Source organism: Prionailurus viverrinus, chromosome B1 (assembly GCF_022837055.1).
Source record: "Prionailurus viverrinus isolate Anna chromosome B1, UM_Priviv_1.0, whole genome shotgun sequence".
NCBI classification, from domain to species: Eukaryota; Metazoa; Chordata; class Mammalia; order Carnivora; family Felidae; genus Prionailurus; species Prionailurus viverrinus.
This window is the reverse complement of record NC_062564.1, coordinates 59,909,363-59,935,929: the sequence shown is the minus strand read 5'-3', so window position 1 is coordinate 59,935,929 and position 26,567 is coordinate 59,909,363. Positions and strand designations below refer to the sequence as shown.

Genomic DNA, 26,567 nt, shown 5'->3' with positions numbered 1-26,567 from the left:
ACTTTGGTCTGCCTATAAATTCACATGACAGAATAAACATGGTGTGTCTTGTGGTTAATGTGAACATGTGTAAAAAATTAAATACTTGGTGACAAGACAAAAAATACTCCATAAACATTAATTGGTGTTTAATTGAGGATGTATGAAATGCACTATTTACGGATGGCTTGACTTTGAGCTCAGGCATAAATAAAATTCATCTTGGACAATCACCAAAATTGGGAACTTATGCCCATTTCATGGGAGAGCACTGTCATTCCTGTCATTCTTTTGGGAGAAAGGAACACCTAGAAAATAGAACCCCTTGTGGAACCACTGATGTCTCTGGGTTTTGTTCCGTTGGTCCCCCCTCCCCCCCCCACCCCGGCCCCTTGATTTCCATTATAATAGCATCTTAAAAACTAGTACCTTTAGTTTTCTTTGACCGTGTGCTTCTGTGAAGTCATGTGGCTGCTTGTACTTAGGGAGAAAGGGGCAGCTGCAGGCTAAATTTGCCTTCCTATAATCATTGCTATCCCTTTGAAGATAAATTTTTGTAGGAAGCACAAATCAGTGGAGTTGCTTTGTTTCTCCATGACTATTAGGAAACGTGACTTAGAGAAGAAAATGAAAACTCAACTATTCTTAAAGGCTTTTATTTAATAAGCACTCAATTTTCTATTAACTGGCTTCCAAGATTTACCATTTTCCTTAGAGTTGGAAAATATCAGCCAAGATTCGTTGATGAAGCATTATAAATTTTATAAATCAGATTTTTCCATCTTAAAATTTGTTTATGTTTAAAATGCAGGGCACAGAAAATTTCCACAATACATAGTTGTGGTTCAAAATGAGAAAGATACTGAAGCTGTCAATCATAAAATCTGTATTTCTGTTTGTGTGTTGAATAGATAGTACTAGTCAACGGTTAAACCAAGCGATGCCGTATGTGATTTTTTTAAACATAAAGTATTAGTATATCATGCTGGGTAGTACATATTCCACTTTGCCTGTGGATTTGCTAGTCCCTTCCATTTAACAGTTGAATTTATTATCATAAAAATCAATAGTATTGTCCTGTTTTGGAGAACCAGAGTGTTCTGGGCTTTCCCACATGTGTATCCCACTCCTAAATACAGTTCTGAGCCTCACTGCCAGTTGCCAGGGTCCTAAGAGAAGAAAAAAAGGAAGGCCACATCAGAGAGGTCAACTTAAAAATTTTCTTACACTGCCCAAGAATGGAAACGATTGTTGGTTTTCAAAGGAGGTCTCTTGTTCAGAAGCAGCTGTGATCCCCCTGATTTTAGTTACCCTTGTGACCCCTTTTGATCCTTAACCAAAGCAGTTCCTGTGACTGCAGTCAGATACAGCCACTCTCTTCCAACAGTCGAACTCTAACCAAATCAGAGGTTACATTTGACCTCACCTTGAAATTTTAGAAAGTGAACAATTAAATATTGAACGTTTCTATGTAAAACACTTTCTTGAATTTCAATCCTGCCATATCCTGCTGGTGCTATAATATGATCCTTGAATTTTTGGCACTGTCTCATTTTTAGTCTGGAATGTCTGAAAATTTCGGAAAAAAAAAGACATTATGCAACAAAAAGAAATATATCTATTAAAACAATGTAGATTTCAAAAAAAAAAAATCCCAGCACGAGTAATATAAAGAAATGTGCCATCTTACAGACCTTTAAATACTATGATCCTTTTTTCTCTGTCATCTCTTATGAACAAAAAAAAATTCCAGTCTTGTAAAGTTCATCAACATTATCCCCTCTCTAATAAACTAAGTTTAACCTAAGTATTCTATCCAAAACTAACCTCTAATCTATATGTATCAAGGTATAGCCAATTTTTAAAAATTTTTGAAAGCCATACGTGCTTCCATGTGATAGAAGAGCCTCTGTTCATTCGATGAAGTGTATTCAGTATTTCCTAGGTCTATAGTTGGGTTTTCTTCTCTATTTGCCTAGCACTGGCCTCATGAAATAAGAAATCCAATTTAGCTGACATTGGTACCCTCGAGGAATTCCTAGATTGGAGTTGAGGTGCCATCAACCCCTTGATGAATGAATAAATGATTGATGAATGAATGAATATGACTATCTCCTAATCCTTTTTACATTTTATTTCCCATTAATGCAAGATTGTTTTCATGCCCTGTTTATGACCTTGGAATCTGACAATCAGTCTCAACTGGCTTACTCCTATACGAGCAACTCTTAATTCTTTTGAATAGAGATTTACTCCACTAATTTTCAGTGTTTGCGCCTTAGCTCCCCATCACATGGCAATCACATGGTTGCTTAGCTCCACCAGATTAGAGGGGAAGAATCTGTAAAACTTGCTAAAATTTGTTTATAGCTATAATAAAAAGTTTGATGAAAGATGAAACTAAATGTATTAAAGAAAATGAAATTGTGAAGATTATCCGGATTTAATTATCCACATTGTTTCCTTTTTAAATTTCTATACATAAATAAGAGTAGCCGTTATCTAAAGATAAAATGAGAACTACTCCACAAGGTTTTGAGGGAAATAAGGCCATATTTACCAAGTGCATGGCATAAAATAGGCATTAAATATATACGTATTTACTCTCTCGATTTGAATTTATATAAGTCCTTATGACTATCATGGTTCCCAAATATTGTATCCTCATCCTAACTATGAGATTGTAGTTATATATTTTAACCATTTAATAGTTGAAGTATGGACAAGGTCTGATTCAAGTTGAAATTTATTAGAAGTACAGAATGGGAATGTAGATAATTAGCATTTTGATTTTCCAATATACTAACCAGTGTTTTATGCACTAGTTAAATGACTTCCAGGTGTAATGAATAGAATGAAAAAAAAGTCCAGGGGTGTCTTTCAGTGGAACTTTACCTAAGTAGACTCTCCCAGCTATATTACACACTTCCACACGCGTTCTCTCTCCACCAAACCCTCTCCCCACTCTTACAATAGAAACAGCTTCCAGGACCTGGAAGAAAGGGAAAAATGTATCTTCCAAGAAGGCACCACACTGAGTATGGCAAATGTGTTTTGTTTCAGAAGACTTCAACTTCAGTTGCTTTGTACCCTGCCTGCCCAAACAGCCATGCTGAGAATTCTGAGACCTCCAGTTTCGCTAGCAAAGAATATTCCGACCAATTAGAGATGTCTGCCACAGGGTATGCAAAGAACACAGTGTCATTACCTGTTCCATGCATTTACCAGACCTGTGTTTTTGTTCTCTTTTCTGGCTTGCCACACCAGTATTGCCTTTCCTAAACTGTACTGGCAACCAGAATGTAAGATAGGAAAAATTTCAGGTTAGAATAGAATCAACAGACCTTTTACCTGTTCTTTAAAGAATACTGAATGTCTCAAGTCCTTTCCAGAAAGCTGATAGAAGTATGACCTTCAAGAAACTTAGCAAAACAAACATGCCATGAGTACATCTCATTCATCTCCTTTGTTGCACCAGTACTTTAAATCTCCAGGATTCTCTTAGGTTAGGCAAGAAAGTGATTTGTATTTTTTCTATTACATAAAGAATCAGACAATGCTGATTTCCTGTTTTGAAGTAGATGATTTTGAGTTTAATTTTGTATTTTTAAGATGTACTTCGGTATGAGCAAGTGAGGGTAGATAGACATCTCTCTATATGCCTTAAGGCAAAAACTGTAATAGGTATTATTTCAACTATTGGTTCAATCCTTTCTTCATGTGTAATCTAATTCTTTGATCAGTTCAGTGCTTTAAAATGTAGGTTTTGGGGTGCCTGGGTGGCTCAGTCGGTTGAGCATCCAACTTCGGTTCAGGTCATGATCTCACAGTTTGTGAGTTCGAGCCCTGCATCGGGCTCTGTGCTGACAGCTCAGAGCCTGGAGCCTGCTTCAGATTGTGTCTCCCTCTCTCTGCCCCTCCCCCACTCATGCTCTGTCTCTATGTCTCTGTCTCTGTCTGTCTCTGTCAAAAATAAACTTTAAAAAAAAATGTAGGTTTTATGGGGTGTCTGGGTGGCTCAGTTGATTAAGCATCCAACGTCAGCCTAGGTCATGGTCTTGCCATTCCCGAGTTTGAGCCCTGTGTTTGGCTCTGTGCTGACAGCTCAGAGCCTGGAGCTGTTTCAGATTCTGTGTCTCCTCTCTCTCTGCCCCCTCCCCCCACCCCCAAAAAATAAACATTTAAAAGAATAATAACAAAACCTGCATTTTATCTTTTTTTTTTTTTCAACGTTTATTTATTTTTGGGACAGAGAGAGACAGAGCATGAATGGGGGAGGGGCAGAGAGAGAGGGAGACACAGAATCGGAAACAGGCTCCAGGCTCTGAGCCATCAGCCCAGAGCCCGATGCGGGGCTCGAACTCAAGGACCGCGAGATCATGACCTGGCTGAAGTCGGACGCTCAACTGACTGCGCCACCCAGGCGCCCCCAAAACCTGCATTTTATATCAGGTATGGTAAGGCCAATAGACTAGGACAGGACTGCCATTGAAAGATAGTTTTTCATGGTTCCCAAGATTAAGGAGCTACACCATGGGGGAACACAGGGGAATCACCAGGTATCCCCTAGGAGAGGGAAGCATGGGTAAGAGCTTTTATGGATTTTCTGCAGGTAGGAACAGGTGAAGCAGGGTAAGCAGATTTAAGATTGGCTAGTTTGAATAATCACAGGGAACTCCTGGGCATAGGGGCTGCTCCTAGTGTTTTGCTCTCTGGCCCTGGGGTGATTAGAGTAGGGCAATTGTGTCCCTGAGTGTGAGAGCCCAATAGAAGGGGTGGTAGGAATGTGGCTCTGGAAGGATTAGCTTTCATATGGAATGTGCACCCAGAGGAGTCATTTACTGTTGTGAAGAATGGGCCAGCTCTGGGAGGGCTGGTCTTTCTGGGATCAGCAAGGCCCAGATGTCAAAGCCTCAGAATTACAGAAAACAAAAAGGTATGATTAATACATTCCATATACCAAACATTGTGCTGGAACATATAGTATGCTTATAAGTTAAAAAGGCCAGGCCTCTACCCTGGGAAAAGTTGTATTCTCGTAGGATAGAGAGGCACATGAAGAACAGATTTCAATAGAATGTTGGAAGTCAAGTACCACAGTAGTGATAAAGACAAGTGCTAAGTCCCTTGACACATTTAAGGACCCAATGTGGGTATATAATCTTAGAAGTGCTATTACATTTAGTATATTTAATTACTTGGACCTTTCATCAAAGAGTTTTCTGTATCACTTCTGGAAAGACTTCAAATGTAGTCCTAAATATAAAACCCTTCCATTTCACCAAGAACCTTAGAATCATGAAATTTTACAGCTATAAAGTCTCATGTTCTCATATGTATGAGGAACCTGAACCAGGAAGGCTAGCTAACTTCCCTAAAGTCACAGTTGAGCCTCTGCTAGGCCCTTGCTGGCTCCAGCGTGCAAATGGTTCCAATCATAAATTAAACACATTTATCTAAATATTGGCCAGGAACCACGCTGCCCTTCTTGTTGCTACAGGGAGTCTGCCATCTAAATATTTGCAGTTTCCCCCCCTCTTGAGTCACACCCTATCTTAACCACATTTTAACAACATAGAACTGGTCACTTGACAGGTACTTAGTATCAGTAACAATCTGACTTTCCTGAGTGTCAAAGCAATATAAATGACTCACATTCATTATTGTACTTAATGCTGAAATGGGACAAATTTCATCTTTTCTCTGCACTAGGTCTTCTGTATTTTACAATCAGAGATGCTTTTTAAATTTTATTCATGGAGCTGGAGAACAAATAGCATTAGTGTTTAGAAAGCAAGAAGCAGATCAGTCTAATGGTTTGTAAGCAAAGCACCAACCGTGTCACCATATGCAATTGTTGAAGACAAGGGTGAACCATCTCAGAAGACAAAATAGACCGTTGCAGAAAATGCATTTGTTGCCTTACTCCTTCTGCCATTTTTAAAGTATATTTCAAGTATTTTATTGTGCTTACAGATTAGTGTCTTCAGCCGTATACGTATCATCATTGCTCAGGTTATAATTGGTCTTAATTCATTTTTCAAAAACTACAGATTGTATGGGATAAGTATGCTAGAAAGCATTCTGCAACATACACTCAGAAAGTAGATGCTAAATTTAGAAAGAATCTCATGGTCAAATAAATTGAGTAAATACTAGATTAGACAGCGTTAAATTTATTTTCCGCAAGACTTTCTGGGCCTTTAATGAGAAAATGGGAATTGCAGACACCAAGAAGTGAGACAGAATATATAGCATCTTCCAGATCTAGTAGTCCATAGATCCTTCACTGTTGGGTTTTTCATGGAAAGCATATTCCAGAATAACAAGTGGCAGATAGTATTTTGAAAGCATCAAGTACACAATACACAATGGATCAATAAAAAAAAGTTAAGAATTTTTTTCTGCCATGAGGAAGCCTATTTCCTAGGTGGGAAAATAAAGCACGAATACAGGAGGCCTCAAATAACAGTATGAGGAAATAGTATAGAAGCTATCACAAAGTGCTATGTGATCAACTGTCAAAGGAAAGATGTTCAAATGTGTTTAGTACAGAGGTAGGAGAAACAGAACGTAATTCTACATGCATTTTTGTGCAAGGGACTGGAGGTACAAGACCCATCAAATACAGTTGCTATATTAAAGAAATGAGCATCCTAGAGGGAAAGCCAGGACCCAGTGATGCAGGTTAGCATGGTCAAAACCTAAAAGGCCAGAACTGCTTAACCTTTGCATGCACATGAGTTTCCTGGAGGATCTGAACTGACGGGAGTAGATTTGGGATGAGGATCAAGATTCTGCATTTCTCATAAACTCCCAAATGATGCTGATGCGGCTGGTCCAAGGATCACACTTTGAGGAGCAAGAAGTTAGAGCAGGAGTTGGCAAAGTTTTTCTATAAAGTCCAGATAGTAAATATTTTAGGATTTGTGGGCCATGTGCTCTGATGCAACTACTCAACTCTGTCACTGTAATGCAAAAGCAGCCAGAGACCATGAGTTAGTGAACGAGCATGGCAGTGTTCCCAAAAAAACTTGATAGACTCTGACATTTGGACATTCTATGATTTGCATATATCACAAGTTTATCCTCTTTCTTAAAAATTTTAAAAATCTGAAAAACATTCTCAGCTCATGGGCCATACAAAAACAGGTTATGGGGGCTGCAGGCTGTAGGTTTGCTGACCCAGGAGTTAGAGGACCAGATATCACACTCCTCGAGTACGAGGCAGAGGTCTCCTTATGAAGCATATCTAACCAAAGCAGTTACTCTTTCCTTCTCTTAAACCTCCACTGTACTTATGATGCTTAACTTTACGTCCAAATGTTCGTTTGTATCTTTTCCATGGGAGATAAGGACACTTATTGACAGTATAAACTCAACTAGTTGCAGAGTTTACCAGGCATTACCTGTAGGATGTAATGTAGTGCCTTCCACATGGAAGGTGCCCAGCAAGCATGTGTTCAGTAGAATTTAGTCTGTTACAGGAGCGTATAGCTTGACGATGAGGAAGAGTGGTTCCTAGGTGGGTTTAATGAAGAGGGGAGGAGAGAATCCCAAGGAAGGGAAAGGATAGGCAAAGGAAAATCAGCAAGTGATACATGAGGACTATGTAGGAAATAATAAATTCATGCAAATATTTAATAGAAGCAGAGGGTTAGTATAGGAAAATGATAAAAAAAATCAGGGCCAGGTATATGAATGGCTTCAATGACAGGTCTGAAGTTGAAAGACTGATGTATGTAGGGAAGAGCTTTAATCTGATATAGAATAGAGAAAGAATCTATAGTTTACTGCAGATGGGGAAATCAACTTAATCCACAGTCAGTTCTCATGGGTGAAGATCTGGTCTGGGACTATGGAAAGAGAACAGGATAGAATGAAGTGGAAGCTGGCTCTAGGCTGGAATGTTCTCTAGGACTGTATGAAGACACAGGAAATGAGAAAATGCCCTAGAATCAAGAAATCCTGCCCTTCTCAACAGTCTCAGAAGTAGTGTGTGTGTTGTTGCTGAGGATGCTCTGTTGGGCTGAGTGGTGGTGGTAAATGTTTTCTAATTCCCAAAGTCTTATCTGTTCCTTTATGACTAACCCGTATTTAATTTTTAAGTTCCGGGAATTAATCCCCTGAGTAGTATTAGCAAACTGGTTTTATTTTCAGATTAAATATAAATAACTATATTCTATCTCAATATAGAAAAAAGTCTCTGATGCCCTATTTTTATAAAAGGACGCAAAGTCCAAAGAATTTCATAGAATATGAGACTCAGAGGAAATCTGAGTGCTGATTAAGAGGTAAGCGGACAATACTGTCCCAGAGACTTCATTGCTTTTGGTTGCAAGTGGTACATTCCTACATATTTCTTTAAAAATAAATCACATTTAGGGGAGGTTTTAGGGCAGCTTCATGTTTTTTTTGTGTGAAAATCCTGTTGAGAGTATGAGGTGCTGGGGGAATAAGGCAAGTGTGTGAGAGAGAGAGCATGTGCTAAAACAGTCTGGCAGCCTGCAGCCTCTTACACCCAGGTCCTGGTTGTTTGGGAGAGGAAAAGTGCTGACCAGCAAGAATGAATTACAGCACATCCAGCATCTCTCTACCTCGTGGAGGCCAGGCGGTCTGCTAGAAAGGTTTGTAAATACCAGAAATGTGGAAGCCATTAAATCTGCTATTGCTCAGCTGATCGGGAGCCTTAGGGTCAACAAAAATAGTGCTGCCTACGATTTTTCAACATGATGACTAGTTTCCCCTGATACATTAGATATTTTGAGCATAATGTTTAGATTTCATATTTTTCTTTAGGTAAGAATCATAAAGTTGTAAGAGGCATCTACGATAAAACATTTTATAAGAAGACACTTTGAATTTCTGTTCCTTTTATTTTGTAACTAAAACGGTCTTTCCAAGTTTGGTGATATCCCTTATTTTGAAGTTGATAAAATGTACAAGATGCTTTACGAAGAAAACCTATGGGCAATGTCTAGTCATTAATTTCACAGTCTCTAAGGTTTCCCTCAGTAACATCAGCACAGATCTTTTTTTTTTCTTTTAATCAAACAAGCATCTTATTACAGCCTTTCACTTCTGCTTTATTGTTTTAAACATCACCATTTCCTTTTTCTCTCCTGCCCTTTGACCTCCATTTGGCCTGCAGATGGTTCTGTGAGGGGAAGGAGCTACAGGACACTCCCGACATTCAGATCCGCTGTGAGGGTGGGGACCTCCACACCCTGGTCATAGCAGAGGCCTTTGAGGACGACACAGGTCGCTATACCTGTCTGGCTACAAACCCCAGCGGCTCAGACACAACATCTGCCGAGGTGTTCATCGAAGGTAAGGAGAGGTGCATGATTTAAAGGGGTGGTTGGAGTCTGATAGCTTGAGTAGAGCTTCCCTGTGAACATGCTTTCCCAATGCAAACAGCATAATGGCGTTGTGATTCAAACCTCATTTCTCCTGAGAATTTTATAATGAACAGTCTGACACTTGGGCATACATCAGCTAATGTCAATATTTGTTCCTTTTAATTGAAAACATTTCAGCTGCGTTAACTTGAATTTACTTAAAATGTAAAGTGTCTAACTCATTTTTGATTTCTCTAGTGAAGAGAGAATGGGAACATCTAGAAAAACCGTGTCTATCGACCAGATAGAGTTAAACTATAAATGACTTGGGAAATCATTCATGGGAATGCTAAATGATTGAATATTTTTAAATGTTCTCATTTGTATTCAATTCTAGAATTTTTGCCTCTTTGTGAAATTCCATTATTCCAGCTAAATGTATTGTGAACTTGCAATCGCAGGATGAAAAAACTTCAAGGATCAGTGTTGTATTAGAAAACGGGTAGGCAGAGAGTAGAATATTTCTTTTGTTCTTGACAAGATTCAGCCTGTGGGGAATTAGAAAGCTTGACGTGAAAGTATATAGTTTTACACTATTATTGGATTTTGATCAATACCTATAATTTAAGTTGGAAACGTTTTAAGCACCCACAGTATATGTTTTGTTTCCATATCCATAAATTGGTGAGTACTCTGTTAATTGGTTGCTTTTCAGAGTAGTAGTTAAGGGGAGTCTGGGTGGCTCAGCCACTTAAGCATCCGACTCTTGATTTAGGCTCAGGTCATGATCTCACAGTAGTGAGATCCTGAGATCCAGCCCTTATTCCCTCAGGATTCTCTGTCTGGGTCCTTTTGACCCTCCCCTGCTTGCGTGTGGGCTCTCTCTCTCTCTGTCTCTCTCTTTATCTCTTTCCCTCTTATATTCTCTCTCTCAAAAAAAAAAAAAACCAGAAGAGAAAATAGTAGTTGAAATGCAAAAAAAAGATTAAAATCCTTGAGGTCTTCATGAACTTTTCATCTTTTTATGTTTTTTTTAACTGTTTAACATCACTAAATTTCTTTATTATTTAAAGTAGAAGAAATCAAGATATGAATCATAATTTGTAACTCTTTCAAGAATTGACGAAAGAAATTTTAGAGGAACTATTACCACTGACTAAAAGTGTGTATCTTTACTTTCAGTAAAAGGATCCTCTGCACTGTCTTTGAATATCTGTGAGCTCAAGGGACCTTGCCCTGTTAATGAAAGCAAACACTTTTTATAGAACAATAAATAATATTTACATGGCATTTATAAGTGTGTACATACTCATGCATAATGATCAAAACCTCTCTGTAAGCCCATGAGATATTATTAGTACAGTATCTCCTTTTTATAAATGGTGAACTGAGACCCAGAGAGATTAAAGCGACTCTTGCAAAGCCCCCTGGAGATTTGAACCCAAGCAGTCTTGCTCCAAGGCCCAGATTTTTAACCACTGTGTCATACATGTTTCAGAGTGCTAAATGAATGACAAAAAGACTTAAAATTTAATAAGTTCACGGTTTTAGCCATGGGTGGGCTGTGTGGCAAACATGGTAAAGTATTTTAGAATGCAATGAAGGGAACTTAAACTTGCATAAGAAACCTGTTTGCTAAGGATGATCAGATTTGTCTTCTAAATCCGACTTCAGATAGAGCCTCTTAAAATTCAATGCTTTATTTGCTTTTAGCTTTGCTAAAATATGGTGAAATATGGTAAAATATGGTGAAAAATGGTGAATTTTAGAGTTTATTGCTGTTATACTATAGGTGTTATGTGAAATCACATGCAGTTGAATAGACTACCAGATCATTTCAGCCTGCATTTAATGTCCTACTGTGGTCAGATAATGCAGGTACAAACATGATTAAGACCCATTCTTCAAGTATCAAGGAGTTCCCAATCTAACAGCAGAGATGGGCACGTTAAAAAAAAAAATAACCAGACTCTAAGTGATGTTATAATAAGTGATATAATAAAAATGTATCCAGTGTTGCAGGGATACAGATTAGCTTAAAAAGGTTAACTGGAAGATATGTAAGATAAACCTACTTTTCATACAATGAAAGGAAATATTTCTCTACCTTTAAAATCAGTTTTGATATCTAACTCTGGTAGACCCAAAACATTCCCACCACAGTCTTTATTTTTATTTCAGTAAATTGGGCTCTTCTGAGCCTAAATGCCCATCAACTGATGAATGGATAAAAAAAGATTGTGGTTTATATACACAATGGAGTACTACATGGCAATGAGAAAGAATGAAATCTGGCCCTTTGTAGCAATGTAGATGGAACTGGAGAGTGTTATGCTAAGTGAAATAAGCCATACAGAGAAAGACAGATACCATATGGTTTCACTCTTATGTGGATCCTGAGAAACTTAACAGAAACCCATGGGGGAGGGGAAGGAAAAAAAAAAAAAAAGAGGTTAGAGTGGGAGAGAGCCAAAGCATAAGAGACTGTTAAAAACTGAGAACAAACTGAGGGTTGATGGGGGGTGGGAGGGAGGAGAGGGTGGGTGATGAGTATTGAGGAGGGCACCTTTTGGGATGAGCACTGGGTGTTGTATGGAAACCAATTTGACAATAAACTTCATATATTTGGAAAAAAAAAAAATTGGGCTCTTCTGTATGGAAGCTCCTGAACTGCCGGTCCACTTCTGCCTTTGAAATCATTTGGATAACTTATCAATATGTGAGAAGTAATCTCTGGTTCTATATACCGTGCCAGGACTTTAACAAAGATAATGGATTTTTTCCCAGTGCGCTGTAACAGTGGACTTACTTAGCCAACCAGCCAGCAGGTATCTGTGAGTTCAGACAGACTGTGTGTGAGGAGAGGGTGAGGGACCTGGGCAGAGCAAGAATAAAGATCCATCAGGAGTTAGTCTCCTAAGCCTAATACAAGGTACTTCAGAAAACTGGCTCCTTGGCCTTGTAAAGTTTGGATCATAATTCACAGGGAAAAAAATGAGATTTTTGTGTAGTTTCATCCCAAAGAACAATTACATGTAATAGAGGAGAATTTCACATCAATTCTTACGCTCATATTATGACCGAAAGTAAGAAATTTTTATATGTACTCATTCCAGCACTGAATTAGACTCAGACATATCCCTACTGAATTGTATCCTAAGCCACGCTGCCATTACTGTGTCAGCATGCAGTCATTTGCAGGATCTACTGAGGGTAGGACGTTTTTTTATAGAACTTCAGAGTCTCAACAAAACCTCTAAAAACTTAATGTAGTGGTTGGAAACTGTCTAAATTTCACTGTCTTCTGCAGCAAGTTTTAGAATGACACAAAATAAATTACAGCTTAAATCTCAGTCTGCGCCTGGGATAATCTTTCCTACATGTTGAACTTCCAAGAGGATGGCCCTGGGATGGGAGAGAAACTAGTCAGAGTGGTGTAAGAGGAGGCAGAAGACATGTTTCGGGAGAGAGGACGATGCCAGCTCGCTCTCCAGATGCTTGAGAGCCCAAATGAGATGAGGACAAGGAGGAAACCACTGGGTTCAGCAACTGTGGATGTTGTTGGTGATTTTAACAAGAGGGGTTTGGGGAATCTGGAGAGCACAACGGTCAAATGGAATGAGTTGAGAAAATGTGTGCAAAATATACGAAGAGAAGCAACAAATAATAGATCATGTTGGGGAAGTTTTGTTCAACCATCAGCAGAGGTGTGAGCCAGAATCTGGGAAGAACTGTGGGGTAAAAAAGATTTTTTTTTTTCTTTCACTTTGCTTATTTGTTTTCATACCAAAATAACTAGAGTATGTATCCTATGCTAATGCAAATAATCCAAGAGGGAAAACCTAGATCGTGTAGAAGGGCAAGAAATAATGAGACCAAAGTCTTGGAAAAGGAGAAAGGAGATGGAATCTGGCCTAGATGGTGAGGGGGGTACCCTCCAGGACTAGATGGCAAAGAGATAATCTTAAATTCGTAATATAAATAGGAAAGGTAAATGTCAGCATGTGAAATCCAGACACCTCCAGTTTCCATCATTGTCACCCTCTTCTGATTGTAAAATGGGTTACACAGATCAGCACAGCTTTAGGAACTGCAAAGAAGGCGGGATAGGATGCTGGTCCTGAAATGTGGGATGAAGGAAGTGGAATTAAACCTGACCTTGTAGGAGTTGGACGGAGAGGAGGGCAGGAATGTGGGGAAGAGGCAGGGATACTTGAGCGAGTGCAATGCACCGTGGCAGATCTCGTGTGACATTTATAGGTTCTCAGTGCTTCGAGTAATCAGGTAAAACATGTGCCCCTTTTAAGGGACATTTTGGAACATGCTGAGATGTTGTATGAGTAATGGCTCCTGTTGATCTCAGCAGGGTAAAGCCCTTCTGAGTACATGGTTTCTTCTCCTGGATTTTAAAAATACACTAAGGGGCACCTGGGTGGCTCAGTCAGCTGGGCATCCGACTTCGGCTCAGGTGATGATCTCACAGTTAGTAAGTTTGAATCCCACATCGGGCTCTGTGCTGATGGCTCAGCCTGGAGCCTGCTTCGGATTCTCCATTTCCCTCTCTCTCTACCCTTCCCCTGCTCATGCTCTGTCTCTCTCTGTTTCAAATATAAATAAATGTCCTAAAAAAATTAAAAATACACTAAGAGAAGCTGAAGGGATCTAAGCACAGCCTTGGCCATTTTTCACATTATTTATTTTTGAATGTTTCTATAATATTTTCTGGCTAGCTTAGCTTCTAGTTCCATGACCTTGAACAGTTTTTCAGTGGCTCTATGCTTCATTTCCTCCATCTCCTCTGGGAGAAAATTGGATTGCTATAAGGATTGAGAGCAGTGCTTTGATACAGAGTGTGAGCTATGATTACTATTATAAAAATAGCACATTTTTATTTTTAGAAACTGAAAACACACACATAAAAGGAAGGTATAAAAATCAAGGGTAATGCTACTGCTCTGTGACGGTTACTCTCAATATTTCGATCTTTCCAGTCTTTATCCTGTATGTGTATAGTTTACTCTACATGCTCCTTTGTACCTTGTTTTAAATTTAACCTGTCACAAACATCTACCCATGGCATTAAACAATCTTTAAAACTCATTTTAATGCCTTTATAGTCATTCATCATTTATAAAATTTTAAATCCTTGGCATTGTTTCCGTTGGTCTTATCTGAGTCTTAAATGATTATTGCTGCACTGGTGATTATAGCAACTGAGAGAGTAGGGAGGGAGAAAATGAGTAACTCGTATGGGGACAGAGTATAGTCACTCCTTAAATTTTGAAAGGCAGAATATGCACACGGGCTGAACTCCAGGAGTTTCTCTGTGAGGCTGGTTTCACTAAAGTCTCTCAAGGTCTCAAATATACATTTAATATGTGAATATATATTTTCAAATGGTTGATACTTGCTTTCATGAAGACTTCCTGTTTGCCGAAGTTGAAGCTGTATCATTTACTTCCAGCTTGCTTCCACCTAGAAATGTGGCTTTTTTTTTCCTTCATCAAGGAAGATGCCAAATAGACAAAAACAATGAAAACCTAGTGTTTTCATGAGGGTGAGGCAAATGGGCATTTTGATGTATTGCTATTCTACACACCTTTCGAGGAAAATACTTAAAAGTGGAAATAATATATCCATTCCTAGTGCAGAGATAAAATTATTGTAAAGCTGCCCATGTGTATTTAAAGCAGCCATTAGAAAATTATAAAGTAGGTTTCTGATGTCAGAATCCCACATCCCACACCATTGGGATGTCAGAAATCCCAAAGGTGTTTCACAATGTATTGAGTAGGGGGAACGAGCAATAACTTAGCAATATGCATAACATCATCTTTTAAAAATGTTTATGCATTTTTAGACAGACTTTGGAAGACTTTGGAAGGATATACCCCAAAGTATCTTGAGTGGTGGTATTCCAAATGATTTTTTTTTCTTTAATTTTTGCTATTGGGCATTTTCTGGGTCTTTTCCTATGAGGAAGTATTAAATAGGGTACGTTCTTTAAGTGAAAAGAGAACACCTTTTAAAGGCAAGATAGCAGGTGTATTTTTGTGACATTTGCACTGGCACTTGTATCTTCAGAATAGAGCAGAGATCATGGGCATTTGATTCCCTCCTTCTGTGTGGGGAGCAATATAGAAATAGCATTTAGGCTGATGAACAGATAGATGGATAGTAATTTTAAGTTCTGGAACATGTCAGACTGGAGCTTCCATCAAAAACTGAAAGTGGTGTTTTGATGACTACGAAAATGTTAACCAGAGACAGGAATGTCCTTTCCTGACTAGCAGGTGCAAAGCAGATGACCAAAGGGAGGAGACAGAAGGAGAGAAGGAGGGAAGAATCCTTGAGGGGGGAAGGGAACTTGCTGGCACAGAGAGGGAGATTTGATCCACCACCGTCTGCAAGAGCTGCTCTGACACCTGAGACACAAGGTGACTTTGAGATTTCACGAGGGTTGGACAGGTGTGCAAAAACTAGCAAAGGTTTTCTTTTCTAGGGGTTGAAACCTTTTTGGCCCTTTACCTTTCTCTGAAAATCAGCTGGAAAAAAAGGAATTTGAAAAAAAGAAAGACTTTCTAAGTAGATAATCAGGGGATTTTATTTTTAAGATTTATTAAATGTTGGGAATCAGATGAAAAACAGCTATTGGTGTCCCCAGTTTCTAGCCACTTTGAGAGCATCTGTGATAACTTCTGTAGGACTTTTGCTACTCTCTCCCTCTTTGAAACTCCAGCGACTCTAGTAAAATTGATCTCAGATGACCCATGATTTTCTGGTAATGGAGTCTACTGATTTTTGCTCATGTTTCCCCAGTTCCCTTCCCATACCTCCTCCTCCTTCCATCTCTATCACCTATTTAAAAAAAAATTTTTTTTTTAATTTTGAGAGAGCTTGCACACAAGCGGGGGAGGGGCAGAAAGGAAGAGAGACAGAATCCCAAGCAGGCTCTGTGCCACCAGCCAGAGCCCCACAAGGGGCTCGAACTCACAAACTGCGAGGTCACCACCTGAGTCAAGACCAAGAGCCCCACCGACTGTGCCACCCAGGTGCCCCTCTGTCATCTGTTTGTGATAGTTGGCCAGTTGTGCTGCTCTTTCATTCTGTTACTCCCCCAGCTCATCCTGCATGACTGACTTTCCCCATCACCGATCTCAGTGCCTAGAACGAAGTCCAAACACTGTGGCCCTGTCTTCTACATCTCACCTTCCGTTTCTAGACTTGCCTCCCGCTGCTGCCCCCTAGCATGCTGCTCTTCTGTGGTTGCTTAGTTCACTTTCCAACCCCAGACAAGTGTCTCAGTTCCCACGGTTCCATTCACTCATTCTACAAAAAGTTGCAGGTCTGCCATTAGCGAGGCATGAAAATAAGCCCTCAGAGGAGTTACAGACCTCCGTGGCACGTGAAGGTCATAACGGTATGAGGGAAGTCATGGACCACAAGTTCAAAAAGCCTCTCACCACTGCTTTCTAGTTATGTGACCTTATGCAAATTACTTAATCTCTTGGTTCCTCAATTTTCTGATGTGTAATTGGACATAGTTCACCTCTTAGGTGAGTTATTGTAATTAAATGTTGGGGCACCTGGGTGGCTCAGTTAGTTAAGCATTCAGTTACAGCTCAGATCACAATCTCATGGTTCGTGAGTTTGAGCCCCATATCAGGCTCTCTGTTGTCAGCGCAGAGCCTGCTTCAGATCCTCTATTCCCGCCTCCATCTCTGCCCCTTCTCTGATCACATGCTCTCTCTCTCTCTGTATCTCTCAAAAATAAACATTTAAAATAATGTAATAGGGGCACCTGGGTGGCTCAGTCAGTTGGGCATGCGACTTCGGCTCAGGTAAAGATCTCACGGCTCGTGAGTTCGAGCCCTGCATCAGGCTCTATGCTGACAGCCTGGAGCCTGCTTTGGATTCTGTGTCTCCCTCTCTCTCTGCCCCTCCCCTGCTTGTGGTGTCTTTCTCAATAATTAAACATTAAAAAATGTATATAATGTTATAAAGTGCAAAGCAGATTGCCAGGCAAGCAGTAAGTACTCAAAAATTGGTAACTAACTCCACCTCAATTTTTCAAAGAACTTACAATTTTCTAGCATATAGGATGTTATAAGGGACCCGAGTAGTAAAGTAAGAACATGGGGAGTTCAGAGAAGACAAAGCACAGAAAAAATTACTAGGCTGATCTTAAAACGCTATTGAGAGAAGACAAGGTAAGAGTTTCCTATGAGAGTGAATAATAGAATTAAACATACAAACATAAGAAAAGACCAAGAAGGGAAAGCCCTCCCTTCCTTTGGATCTTTATTCAAAGTTCCCGTCTTGATGGAACCTTCCTTGCTACCCTACTTCAAATTGCATCCCACTCCATTCCCTCCTTCCCTATTCTGATGTGTGTTTTCTCATTTCCCTCAATGCCATGTCATGTATTTATCTTGTCATTTGTGCCTTCAAAAGAATGTCAACTCCACAAGGGCAGGGGTGGGTTGGTGGGTGGGTATTTGCTGCTATATTCCCATTCCCTAGTGGAGTGCACGCCAGTATGTTCAGCTCTTTGCATTGGGGTTCTAGGACATGGAATTTGGCCGATAGAGCTAGAAAATCTGGTTGGAAATCATGCGAGTCACTAAATAGCAGGTTTTTAGGTTTTTAAATTTACAGAATAGAAACTCATCATCTTAGTTTTTTTTTTTAACATATGTTACATTAAAAAATGATAAGAGTTTGAAGACTGACCTAAGAAGACAAGATAAGAATCTATTGTGGTAGTGCAGGAACTAAGTGAAGAAAGTCTATACTAAGTATTAAATAAATAGGAAGGGACAGCAAACATTCCAGCAGAGTTACTTAAACATGACTGTTAAAACATTAATAAAAGACTAGAAAAATACAGTCATGGAAAGTAGCATGGGGTAGCCATCCAAGAAATTACATTAATGCATATATTCTAAATGTATTTAAAATATACTGCAAAGAGTACATATAGTGTGATTCCATTTGTATAGACATATACATAAATGTATGTTAATAAGTTTATCTGACAAATATACATTAGCATGTGCAGAATGGCATTAAGGAAGATACTGTCTTTAGTATTATGTCACACAATTCTCTCTTTGGTTACTTTTCTGTAAGCATGTATTATTTTATATTAAAGTATCTCTAACTCAAGTTAAATATATCTCATAAAAGCAATACCAAGAATATACCTCTAATCACACTTATTTGAAATCTGTCACCTAAAATCTCTTGTGACAAAACACATGAGCATTAAAATGTTAAGTACATTTTGTATTTTGACTAAAAACATGATAAGGTGACCCTCAATTCACAAACAGTAAAGAAGCGAATGAATTTGGGAGAGCGTGATCCAAAATTGGAGGCATTCTTAGTCAAGAAAGAAGCCACTATTTTGTTCTAATTTATCAAAGACTCAGAAAACATCTCCTAATTAATGAGTAATGAAGACATTGAGAATCCACACAATGTAATTTCCCAAGAAAGGGTTAAAGTTTAAAACCTTGGATGTTTTACACAGACACATACATTTATTTCATAGTTTATAAGCCACTTAGAAATTTGGTTGTGGTGGCCAAAGTGATAAGAAATGAAACTAATAGTAGACTTGGCATTCAAAACAATTGCTTTGAAGAAAGCTGTTTATAGTAGATCTTTAAGTAGTTTTCTGAAAAAACAGTCCAAATAAAAATGGTCTGAATCATTCCCTGTTTCAAAATAAGACATTGTATGTTATTTTAAAAAGGACAAATAGTACTCTCTGAAGCAGTGCTAGATACCCTCAAATCTTAATTTTGTCATTTTCTACTTTTTCAGGTGCCAGTTCAACAGATTCAGAGAGTGAAAGTTTAGCTTTCAAATCAAAACCTGGAGCCATGCCACAGTGAGTGCCTATGATCCCATCAATTGTCTGTATAACAAAGAATGTCACGAGAATCGTTGGGGTACAAAGCAGCACGCATTGTGCTTTGAAGGAAGAGGTCTGCTGATGTCAGTCAAAGATCAAATATCTGAACGTGAACACATTTTTTTAACTTAGGAATTTAGACTTTGAAGTCTGCATTTCATCACTGAGATGCCAAAATCAAACCATATACAGTGTTAGTCTCAATGACAACTAACTGGTTGTAAATATGTAAAACTAACAGTCACATCGAGAGGAAACTAGTTAAATCATTACGAAAATATAAAGGAGGACCACTTTATTGATACAAACTGGAAAATGTCTGATTAAGCCAGAAATGGGTTTCCATTTGGATAAAATCTGTTACTGGTTAGATCTTATGAAAATGGTAAAATTTAGTTATTCTTAGGAAGACAGGTGGGTTATTTTCCAAAATAATAATTATGTAAATTGATATTAATAATTAAGTTTTTGAAAAAATAAAATCAAACCTACCAGAATCTTGCAGAAAACGCCATGAATATTGAGACTGTGCTAATCAGTTTCTTTGATCTGCTAGTATATACATAACAATTATATCTATCCAGGAGCACATATATATATATATGTATATATATATATATATGTATATATATATATACTCTGCCACCTCTGACTTCAGATAAAGATCTCAAGCATAGTAAAGTTACATGACTTGCTTGAGATTGTACAGCCAACCTCTTAGCAAAGCTGGGCCTACCAACCAACTGTTCTTAACCTTTCTCTACACCTCACTAACTTTTATGGGTAAGAAGAGACAAAAATGCCAAGACATTCTCAACAAAATGAGGAACCAGGACAAAGAAGAACTGCTAGACTTAAAATAGACCACTAAAACCATGAACTAAATACAGAACCCTAACCCTAGGACTTTTTCCAGACATTTTCTTTTCTCTTAGGATTTCCAACATCAAACTTTAGGTTCTCTGGTAATGGCTGAATTATGTATAGCTCCTTTTCTCTTACCCATGTATTTATTTTGGTAAAATCTATAAGGCCCATTCTATGTATGTATTGACTATAGCCATTCTAACTGTAGGTTATGGTTTCCCATTTCTGAGGCACTGACAATTGAAGTGGACTGAGTACACAAGAAGAAACTGAAATATTCTCTGGAAATCTTTCAAAGAATAATTCCTGATTTTAAAAAGTTCTGGGGCGCCTGGGTGGCTCAGTTGGTTAAGCGTCTGACTTTGGCTCTGATCGTGATGTTGTGGTTCATGGTTTCGAGCCTCGTGTCGGGCTCTGTGCTGACATCTCAGAGTCTGGAGCCTGTTTCAGATTCTGTGTCTCCCTCTCTCTCTGCCCCTCCCTGGCTTATGCTCTCTCCCTCAAAAATGAATAAACATAAAAAAATTTTCTGATGGAACCCACTTGCTTTTTTATTTTCCAGAGCTCAAAAGAAAACAACTTCTGTTTCCTTGACAATAGGATCATCGTCTCCAAAGACAGGAGTGACCACAGCTGTGATTCAGCCATTATCCATCCCTGTTCAACAGGTAAGTCCTCGTACCTGAAACCACAAGGAGTCAAACTCATTAGCAAACTTTGTGAAGCAGACTTCATGATTACAGCTTTGATTCCAACTAGTACACTCCCTGCAATATTTTCCTAAGTGGGAGCACAACGGGGGGAGGAAAGAAAACGGTAGGTAAAGTTCTTCCTTTTAAGCACTAAAAATAATGTTTAATCAAAAACCTAGTACCAGTTAGTCAACATCTGCTTTCCCATTGGGAACATCTCTAACAGCCAATAACCTGATAATACGCTCTCTCTTTGAGCTATGACTATTTGATTATTCTTCCACAACTGTGCCCTCTTCCATTTAGCCAAATTTATTAGCGCATTTAAAATAGAAGCAAGAGGGGCGCCTGGGTGGTGCAGTCGGTTAAGCGTCCGACTTCAGCCAGGTCACGATCTCGTGGTCCGCGATTTCGAGCCCCGAGTCAGGCTCTGGGCTGATGGCTCAGAGCCTGGAGCCTGTTTCCGATTCTGTGACTCCCTGTCTCTCTGCCCCTCCCCCGTTCATGCTCTGTCTCTCTCTGTCCCAAAAATAAATAAACGTTGAAAAAAAAAATTAAAAAAAAATAAAATAAAATAGAAGCAAGAAAAGTTGACATACCAACAAAAGTTTTTCCAGGAGCTAAACATAATCATGCCATAATAATAATAATAATAATAATAATAATTTTTATTTAACCAAGCATTTTTACCGTGCTTTTATTTCATTACAAGACTGCCATGTCCAAAAAAGAACAACAGTACAAACTACTGAGGTAATAGTGAGCTTACTTTGCAGATGCAACAGGAATTAAAAAAAAAAAATTAGAATCTTTAAATGTTTTAATTAGATGTATGTTACTTTGCCTTTGTGCTATGATGTGTATATTTAAAAACAATACTCACAAAAGCCTTCCCCGCCCCCACCCTTGAAGTGTAAACTAATTCCTAACTAATCACTATGTTCTGTGAGCATCATCACCAGGCCTTCTATCTATTGAGCACTCAGGTATTGTAGAGTAATACTCGGGGATCTGTGGTATGTAGAAACCATAGAGAAGAGACATTTGAAACTTGAAAAGAACCAGCCAGTATAACTCACTTAAAGATGATCTAAATATTTGTTTTAAATCCCTAAATCAGAGTGGAACCTATAGAAATATATCTGATTATATGTAGATTTTTGTTTTTTTTGGTGTTCGATATTTAAGGATTGGTAAGTGATGAATGCTTAGTACCATGCTAGGCATTTCATTGGAGAAAAAATATCTGTCACCATCTTCATTCCCAGTTTATAATTATTATTAATTATGTAAATTGATTTTAATAATTAAGTTTTTGCAAAAATAAAATAAAACCTACTGGAATCTTTCAGAAAACTCCATGAATATTGAGACTATGCTAATCCTATTTCCTATGGGGAAATAAGAAATATAAAAATATGAATATTGCAGAACACATTAAAAGCCTAAGAGCAGGGGCACCTGGGTGGCTCAGTCGGTTAAGCATCCGCCTTCGGCTCAGGTCATGATCTCACGGTGAGTTCGAGCCCCACATCGGGCTCTGTGCAGACAGCTCAGAGCCTGGAGCCTGCTTCTGATTCTGTGTCTCCCCTTCTCTCTATGCCTCCCCTGCTCACGCTCTGTGTCTCTCTGTCTGTCAATAATAAATTAACGTTAAAAAAATTAAAAAAAAAAAGCCTAAGAGCAGAAAATATGTATTTACATATGTAAAACCATAATAACGTAAACAGTACATTTTAAGTGGTTTAAATTCTACAGGAGCACTAAAGGGAAGGTAATCTAATCTATTCCGACAGTATAGGCAGGAGGCTGAAGGGCTCACAGAAACTCCGTTGCTTTATTATCATCAGCAACGGTCACATAAAATTTTAACACGCTGGAGCCAGATTGCCTGGGTGTAAATCCCAGCTCTACCACTTACTAACTCGAAGAGACCTTGACTAAGTGATGTAACCTCTCTGTGCCTAACTTCTTCATCTGTAAACTGAAGATAATACCATCTATCTCATAGGATTATCATGAGGATTTAGGGAGTGAATCTCCACATAACATTTAGAACAGCGGCTGGCACAGACTAACTACCGTATAAGTGTTCAAATAGTCTATGCACATAAAAAGACAGTGAAAAGTGAAACCCAATCCTAAATCACAAGCCAATGAAAAGTCTTACAAGGATAATGAATAGGCCCTTTCCATCCTAGCATCTCTACAACTGCCAACATTCCTGATGACATCTTGTCATATTTAGACACATAATACCAGATCACTATCATCTCGGGGTAAGAAGCTAACAATTGCTTATATAGAGCAGAATAAACCCAAAGTGCTTGAAAATAAATGAATGTAGAAGGAGAAATCATTTCCATTCACTACTCTGGAATCCTTCTATTTCCCCAGAGATGAGTTCCATTCAGTAAGTATTTCAGCACCTTTATTTTTTGCATATCAAGAAAAAACAGTATCCTTCTTTTTAACTTCCTATAATTCCTTATATCAGAAAAGAGTTCAAGTTAAAAATAAGGTAGGGGGATGTTTGATAATTTACTCTCCACTGCCAGTAACTTGTGCTTTTAATTCAATGAATCCAGACCATATTTAAAAATAAAATATAATGTCTGTGAGAACTTTGGAAAAGACCCCTGTGAAACCCCCACACACAGAAATCCATTTGGTAATAGCATTTAAAAGCTCATGGATCCCTAAGGAACCAGGGAACTTGTACCTTGAATATCCTTTTGAGTAGAGAAGAGTAACAGATGTGAAATGAGGGTATAGAACAATGTCTGTACTGTATGTAAGAGTAGACCAGCAAAATGATATATGGCGATGTTTTCTTTCCCTTGTTTCATTCATGTGGAGTGATCCCAATAATGAAAGGTTTCTTTAGCCCATCTGTTCAGCTATTTATATATTCAGAATTTGATCCCTGTGTCTCTGCTTTTTCAGGTTCACAGTCCAACCTCGTATCTCTGCCGACCTGATGCAACCACTCCTGCCTCCTTTCCTCCTATTTTTACAAAGGTCTGACATCTGCAAGTCTCATTCTCTGTGTTTGCTTTGGTCCTGAAATTCCATTCACATGGATTCACATGTGGCTTCATGTGGCAGTCTTTAAAAATGAAAACGAACAGATCAGTAGGCTGTCATGGTTACCTTTGGGGCTAAATAGGTATTTACTGAAAAATTGCTGGGTGATTATAATCTTGTGAAGGGTCTAAAAAATGTGGGCATGGTCAGTGACCTGATAGAGCTTACAATAGAGTGGGAAAGCCAAGACAGGTGGGAAAAAAGACAAAATGCTGTGTTTGAAATTGTTTGGGAGAAACAACAAGTTTTATAGAAATTAAAAAAAAATGGGTAATAATTCAGTTCTAAGTTTGTGTTTTGCCTTGCCAAGCTGAATGACCTCCATTTCATCTGTCAACTGCTCAACTCAGAAATGGTTCCATGTAGCATATCTTCTCTCTCTTTCTTTGTTTTTTTGTCTTTGTTTTGTTTTGAGAAAATTACAAACCTTTATTGAAAGACCTCTAAAAAGGCCTGAATAAGTGAAGAGAAATACCATGTCTGTGGACTGGAAAATGGTCAAGAAATCATGACTCCCAGATTAATCTGTAAATTTAATGAATCTAGCTGAAATTCTAACAGGTTCCTTGTTTCATTTGTTTGTTTGAATTAGAACTTGGCAATTTGACTCTAAGATAAACCCAAAAATAGCCAGCGTACTCCTGAAGAAGGAAAATCATATGATGGTAAGGAAGGCAGGAGATTTGTCCTTGGAGATGTCAAGACTTTGTAAAAATATAGTAGTTAGGACAGTATGGTGCTCGCATAAGACTAGACAAATTGACAGGTAATCAGAACAGAGCCCATAAAGACACTCCAGTATTTACAGAAACCTGCAGATCACTGGGTAAAGAATGAATTCCTCAGCAGAGATAAAATATATATATATATATATATATATATATATATATATATATATATATATATATATATATATAGGACTCCTATTTTATACTTTTTACAAAAATCTACTCCCAGTAAACTAAAGACAAATGTAAAGAGCAAATCCATAAAACATGCAAGGCAGTGGAGAAGAGCATCTTGCTTGTCTTCTTGGAGGGAATGATTTTTTTTTTCTTCTAAGCCAGCCTGAATCCAGCTTTATTAAAGATCTTTCCATAAACAATATTTACTTTAAGACATGGCAACAAATGATATCTGACAACAACTTTGAAAGCCCCCTCCTGGATAGATTACAAAAAGAAAAAAAAAAAAAAAGATTGTGTGAAACCTTACCAAAAACAGTGCCACTCTAGTAGTCCATGAAGTTGTCCTTCATTGCTTAGAACAGCACATGTTACCAAGGTGTGGATAATTCAGGTGCTGTGTGACTTTAGAGCTTTTTGAAAACAGCTTCACCAGATCATCACCAGGAAATCTGTTATCTGCTGTATTGCTACCCAAGACACGGCTGATTTTGAGGGTGTCAATGCACCTCTTGATTTAAGTAGATAAAGAAGATGTGAGGTTTTGCTTTCCCTCCCCATGGGGCTTCACCACTGGGGCCTAGCATATGGAGATGTTAGGGAATTCCTCCTGGGCACCAAGAGAAATCCTCAAAAACTAGACACAAAACCTTGTTCCTCCTGAATCAGTGACATATTAGTGGTATATCCCCTTTCTCCAGAAGAAAACCATGAACCATACTGTGTGCCAAACACACAGTGTAGTAAAAAGAAACATAGGGGCGCCTGGGTGGCGCAGTCGGTTAAGCGTCCGACTTCAGCCAGGTCATGATCTCGCGGTCCGTGAGTTCGAGCCCCACGTCAGGCTCTGGGCTGATGGCTCAGAGCCTGGAGCCTGTTTCTGATTCTGTGTCTCCCTCTCTCTCTGCCCCTCCCCCGTTCATGCTCTGTCTCTCTCTGTCCCAAAAATAAATAAACGTTGAAAAAAAAATTAAAAAAAAAAAAAGAAACATAAACTTCTATATTTTTATAAAGGAATCACAAACTACGGAGTGACTGGAAGCATAGAGCACCCCTCCCTGGGCATTTTCGGTGCCTTTTACCCTCTGTGTCTAGACTGTAGACCATCTCTGTTCCCTGCAGGATTGCTTTCTTCCTTCCTTGCATTTGCTTTCCCCTTTATCCCTTTGGGCATCTTTTCTCCCTGCTTTGCTGTGTCCTTTTTGGGCCTGAGCTTTGGTTTTGGAAGGGCAGGTGTAGAAAATAAATCTGCTGATCTCCTTTGTATCTCAAACTAGCTTTCCCTTTGTCACCCTCAGCATCTTTGGGGGCATGATGGTGACAGTGAACGCCAGGTGGGCTTTGCCAGTTTAAGAGGTGCCTCCATCTATTTCCTCCTACTACTCTGGTAAAGATTCCCAGGTTTCGCAGCTGGTCAGCGGTGGAGCAGCACTTCTGCCTGTGGGCCACCGGGCTTCGCTTGGGACGGCAGAGCTGGCATGGACTGTGGGACTTTGGGCGGTAGGGACACATGAGAGACTGGGAGAGCAGCTGACCTCATGTGGCATTTCTTGCTAAATAGTTGGACCCCTTCAAGGAATCGCAATATCAGGTGGGCTTGGTATATGACATGAGATACCCTTATATGGACCTGAAACACACTCAGGAGTCCCAAAGTTTACCGAGTGAGTGGTGCAGATTGCCAAGCACAACTTCTGAATGCAGTCTCCTTCAGTGCTCCTCATCATGTTCCTGCAGGTTCTCCTAGTGGCTCATTCTGCCTGGCTGTGGCTTT

The 26,567-nt window shown here is 38.9% G+C and overlaps 1 protein-coding gene across 2 annotated transcripts in view; it reads left to right on the top strand.

Annotated features, from left to right (window-relative positions):
- The window catches only part of PALLD (palladin, cytoskeletal associated protein), a 397,583-nt gene that overhangs the window by 147,429 nt on the left and 223,587 nt on the right, over positions 1-26,567 (top strand). For both annotated transcript variants that reach the window (XM_047855047.1, XM_047855048.1), the window contains exons 2-5: positions 9,131-9,309; positions 19,152-19,218; positions 20,672-20,777; positions 23,748-23,822. In XM_047855047.1, the coding sequence (XP_047711003.1) occupies positions 9,131-9,309; positions 19,152-19,218; positions 20,672-20,777; positions 23,748-23,822 (427 nt within the window). The remainder of the gene's footprint in view (positions 1-9,130; positions 9,310-19,151; positions 19,219-20,671; positions 20,778-23,747; positions 23,823-26,567) is intronic.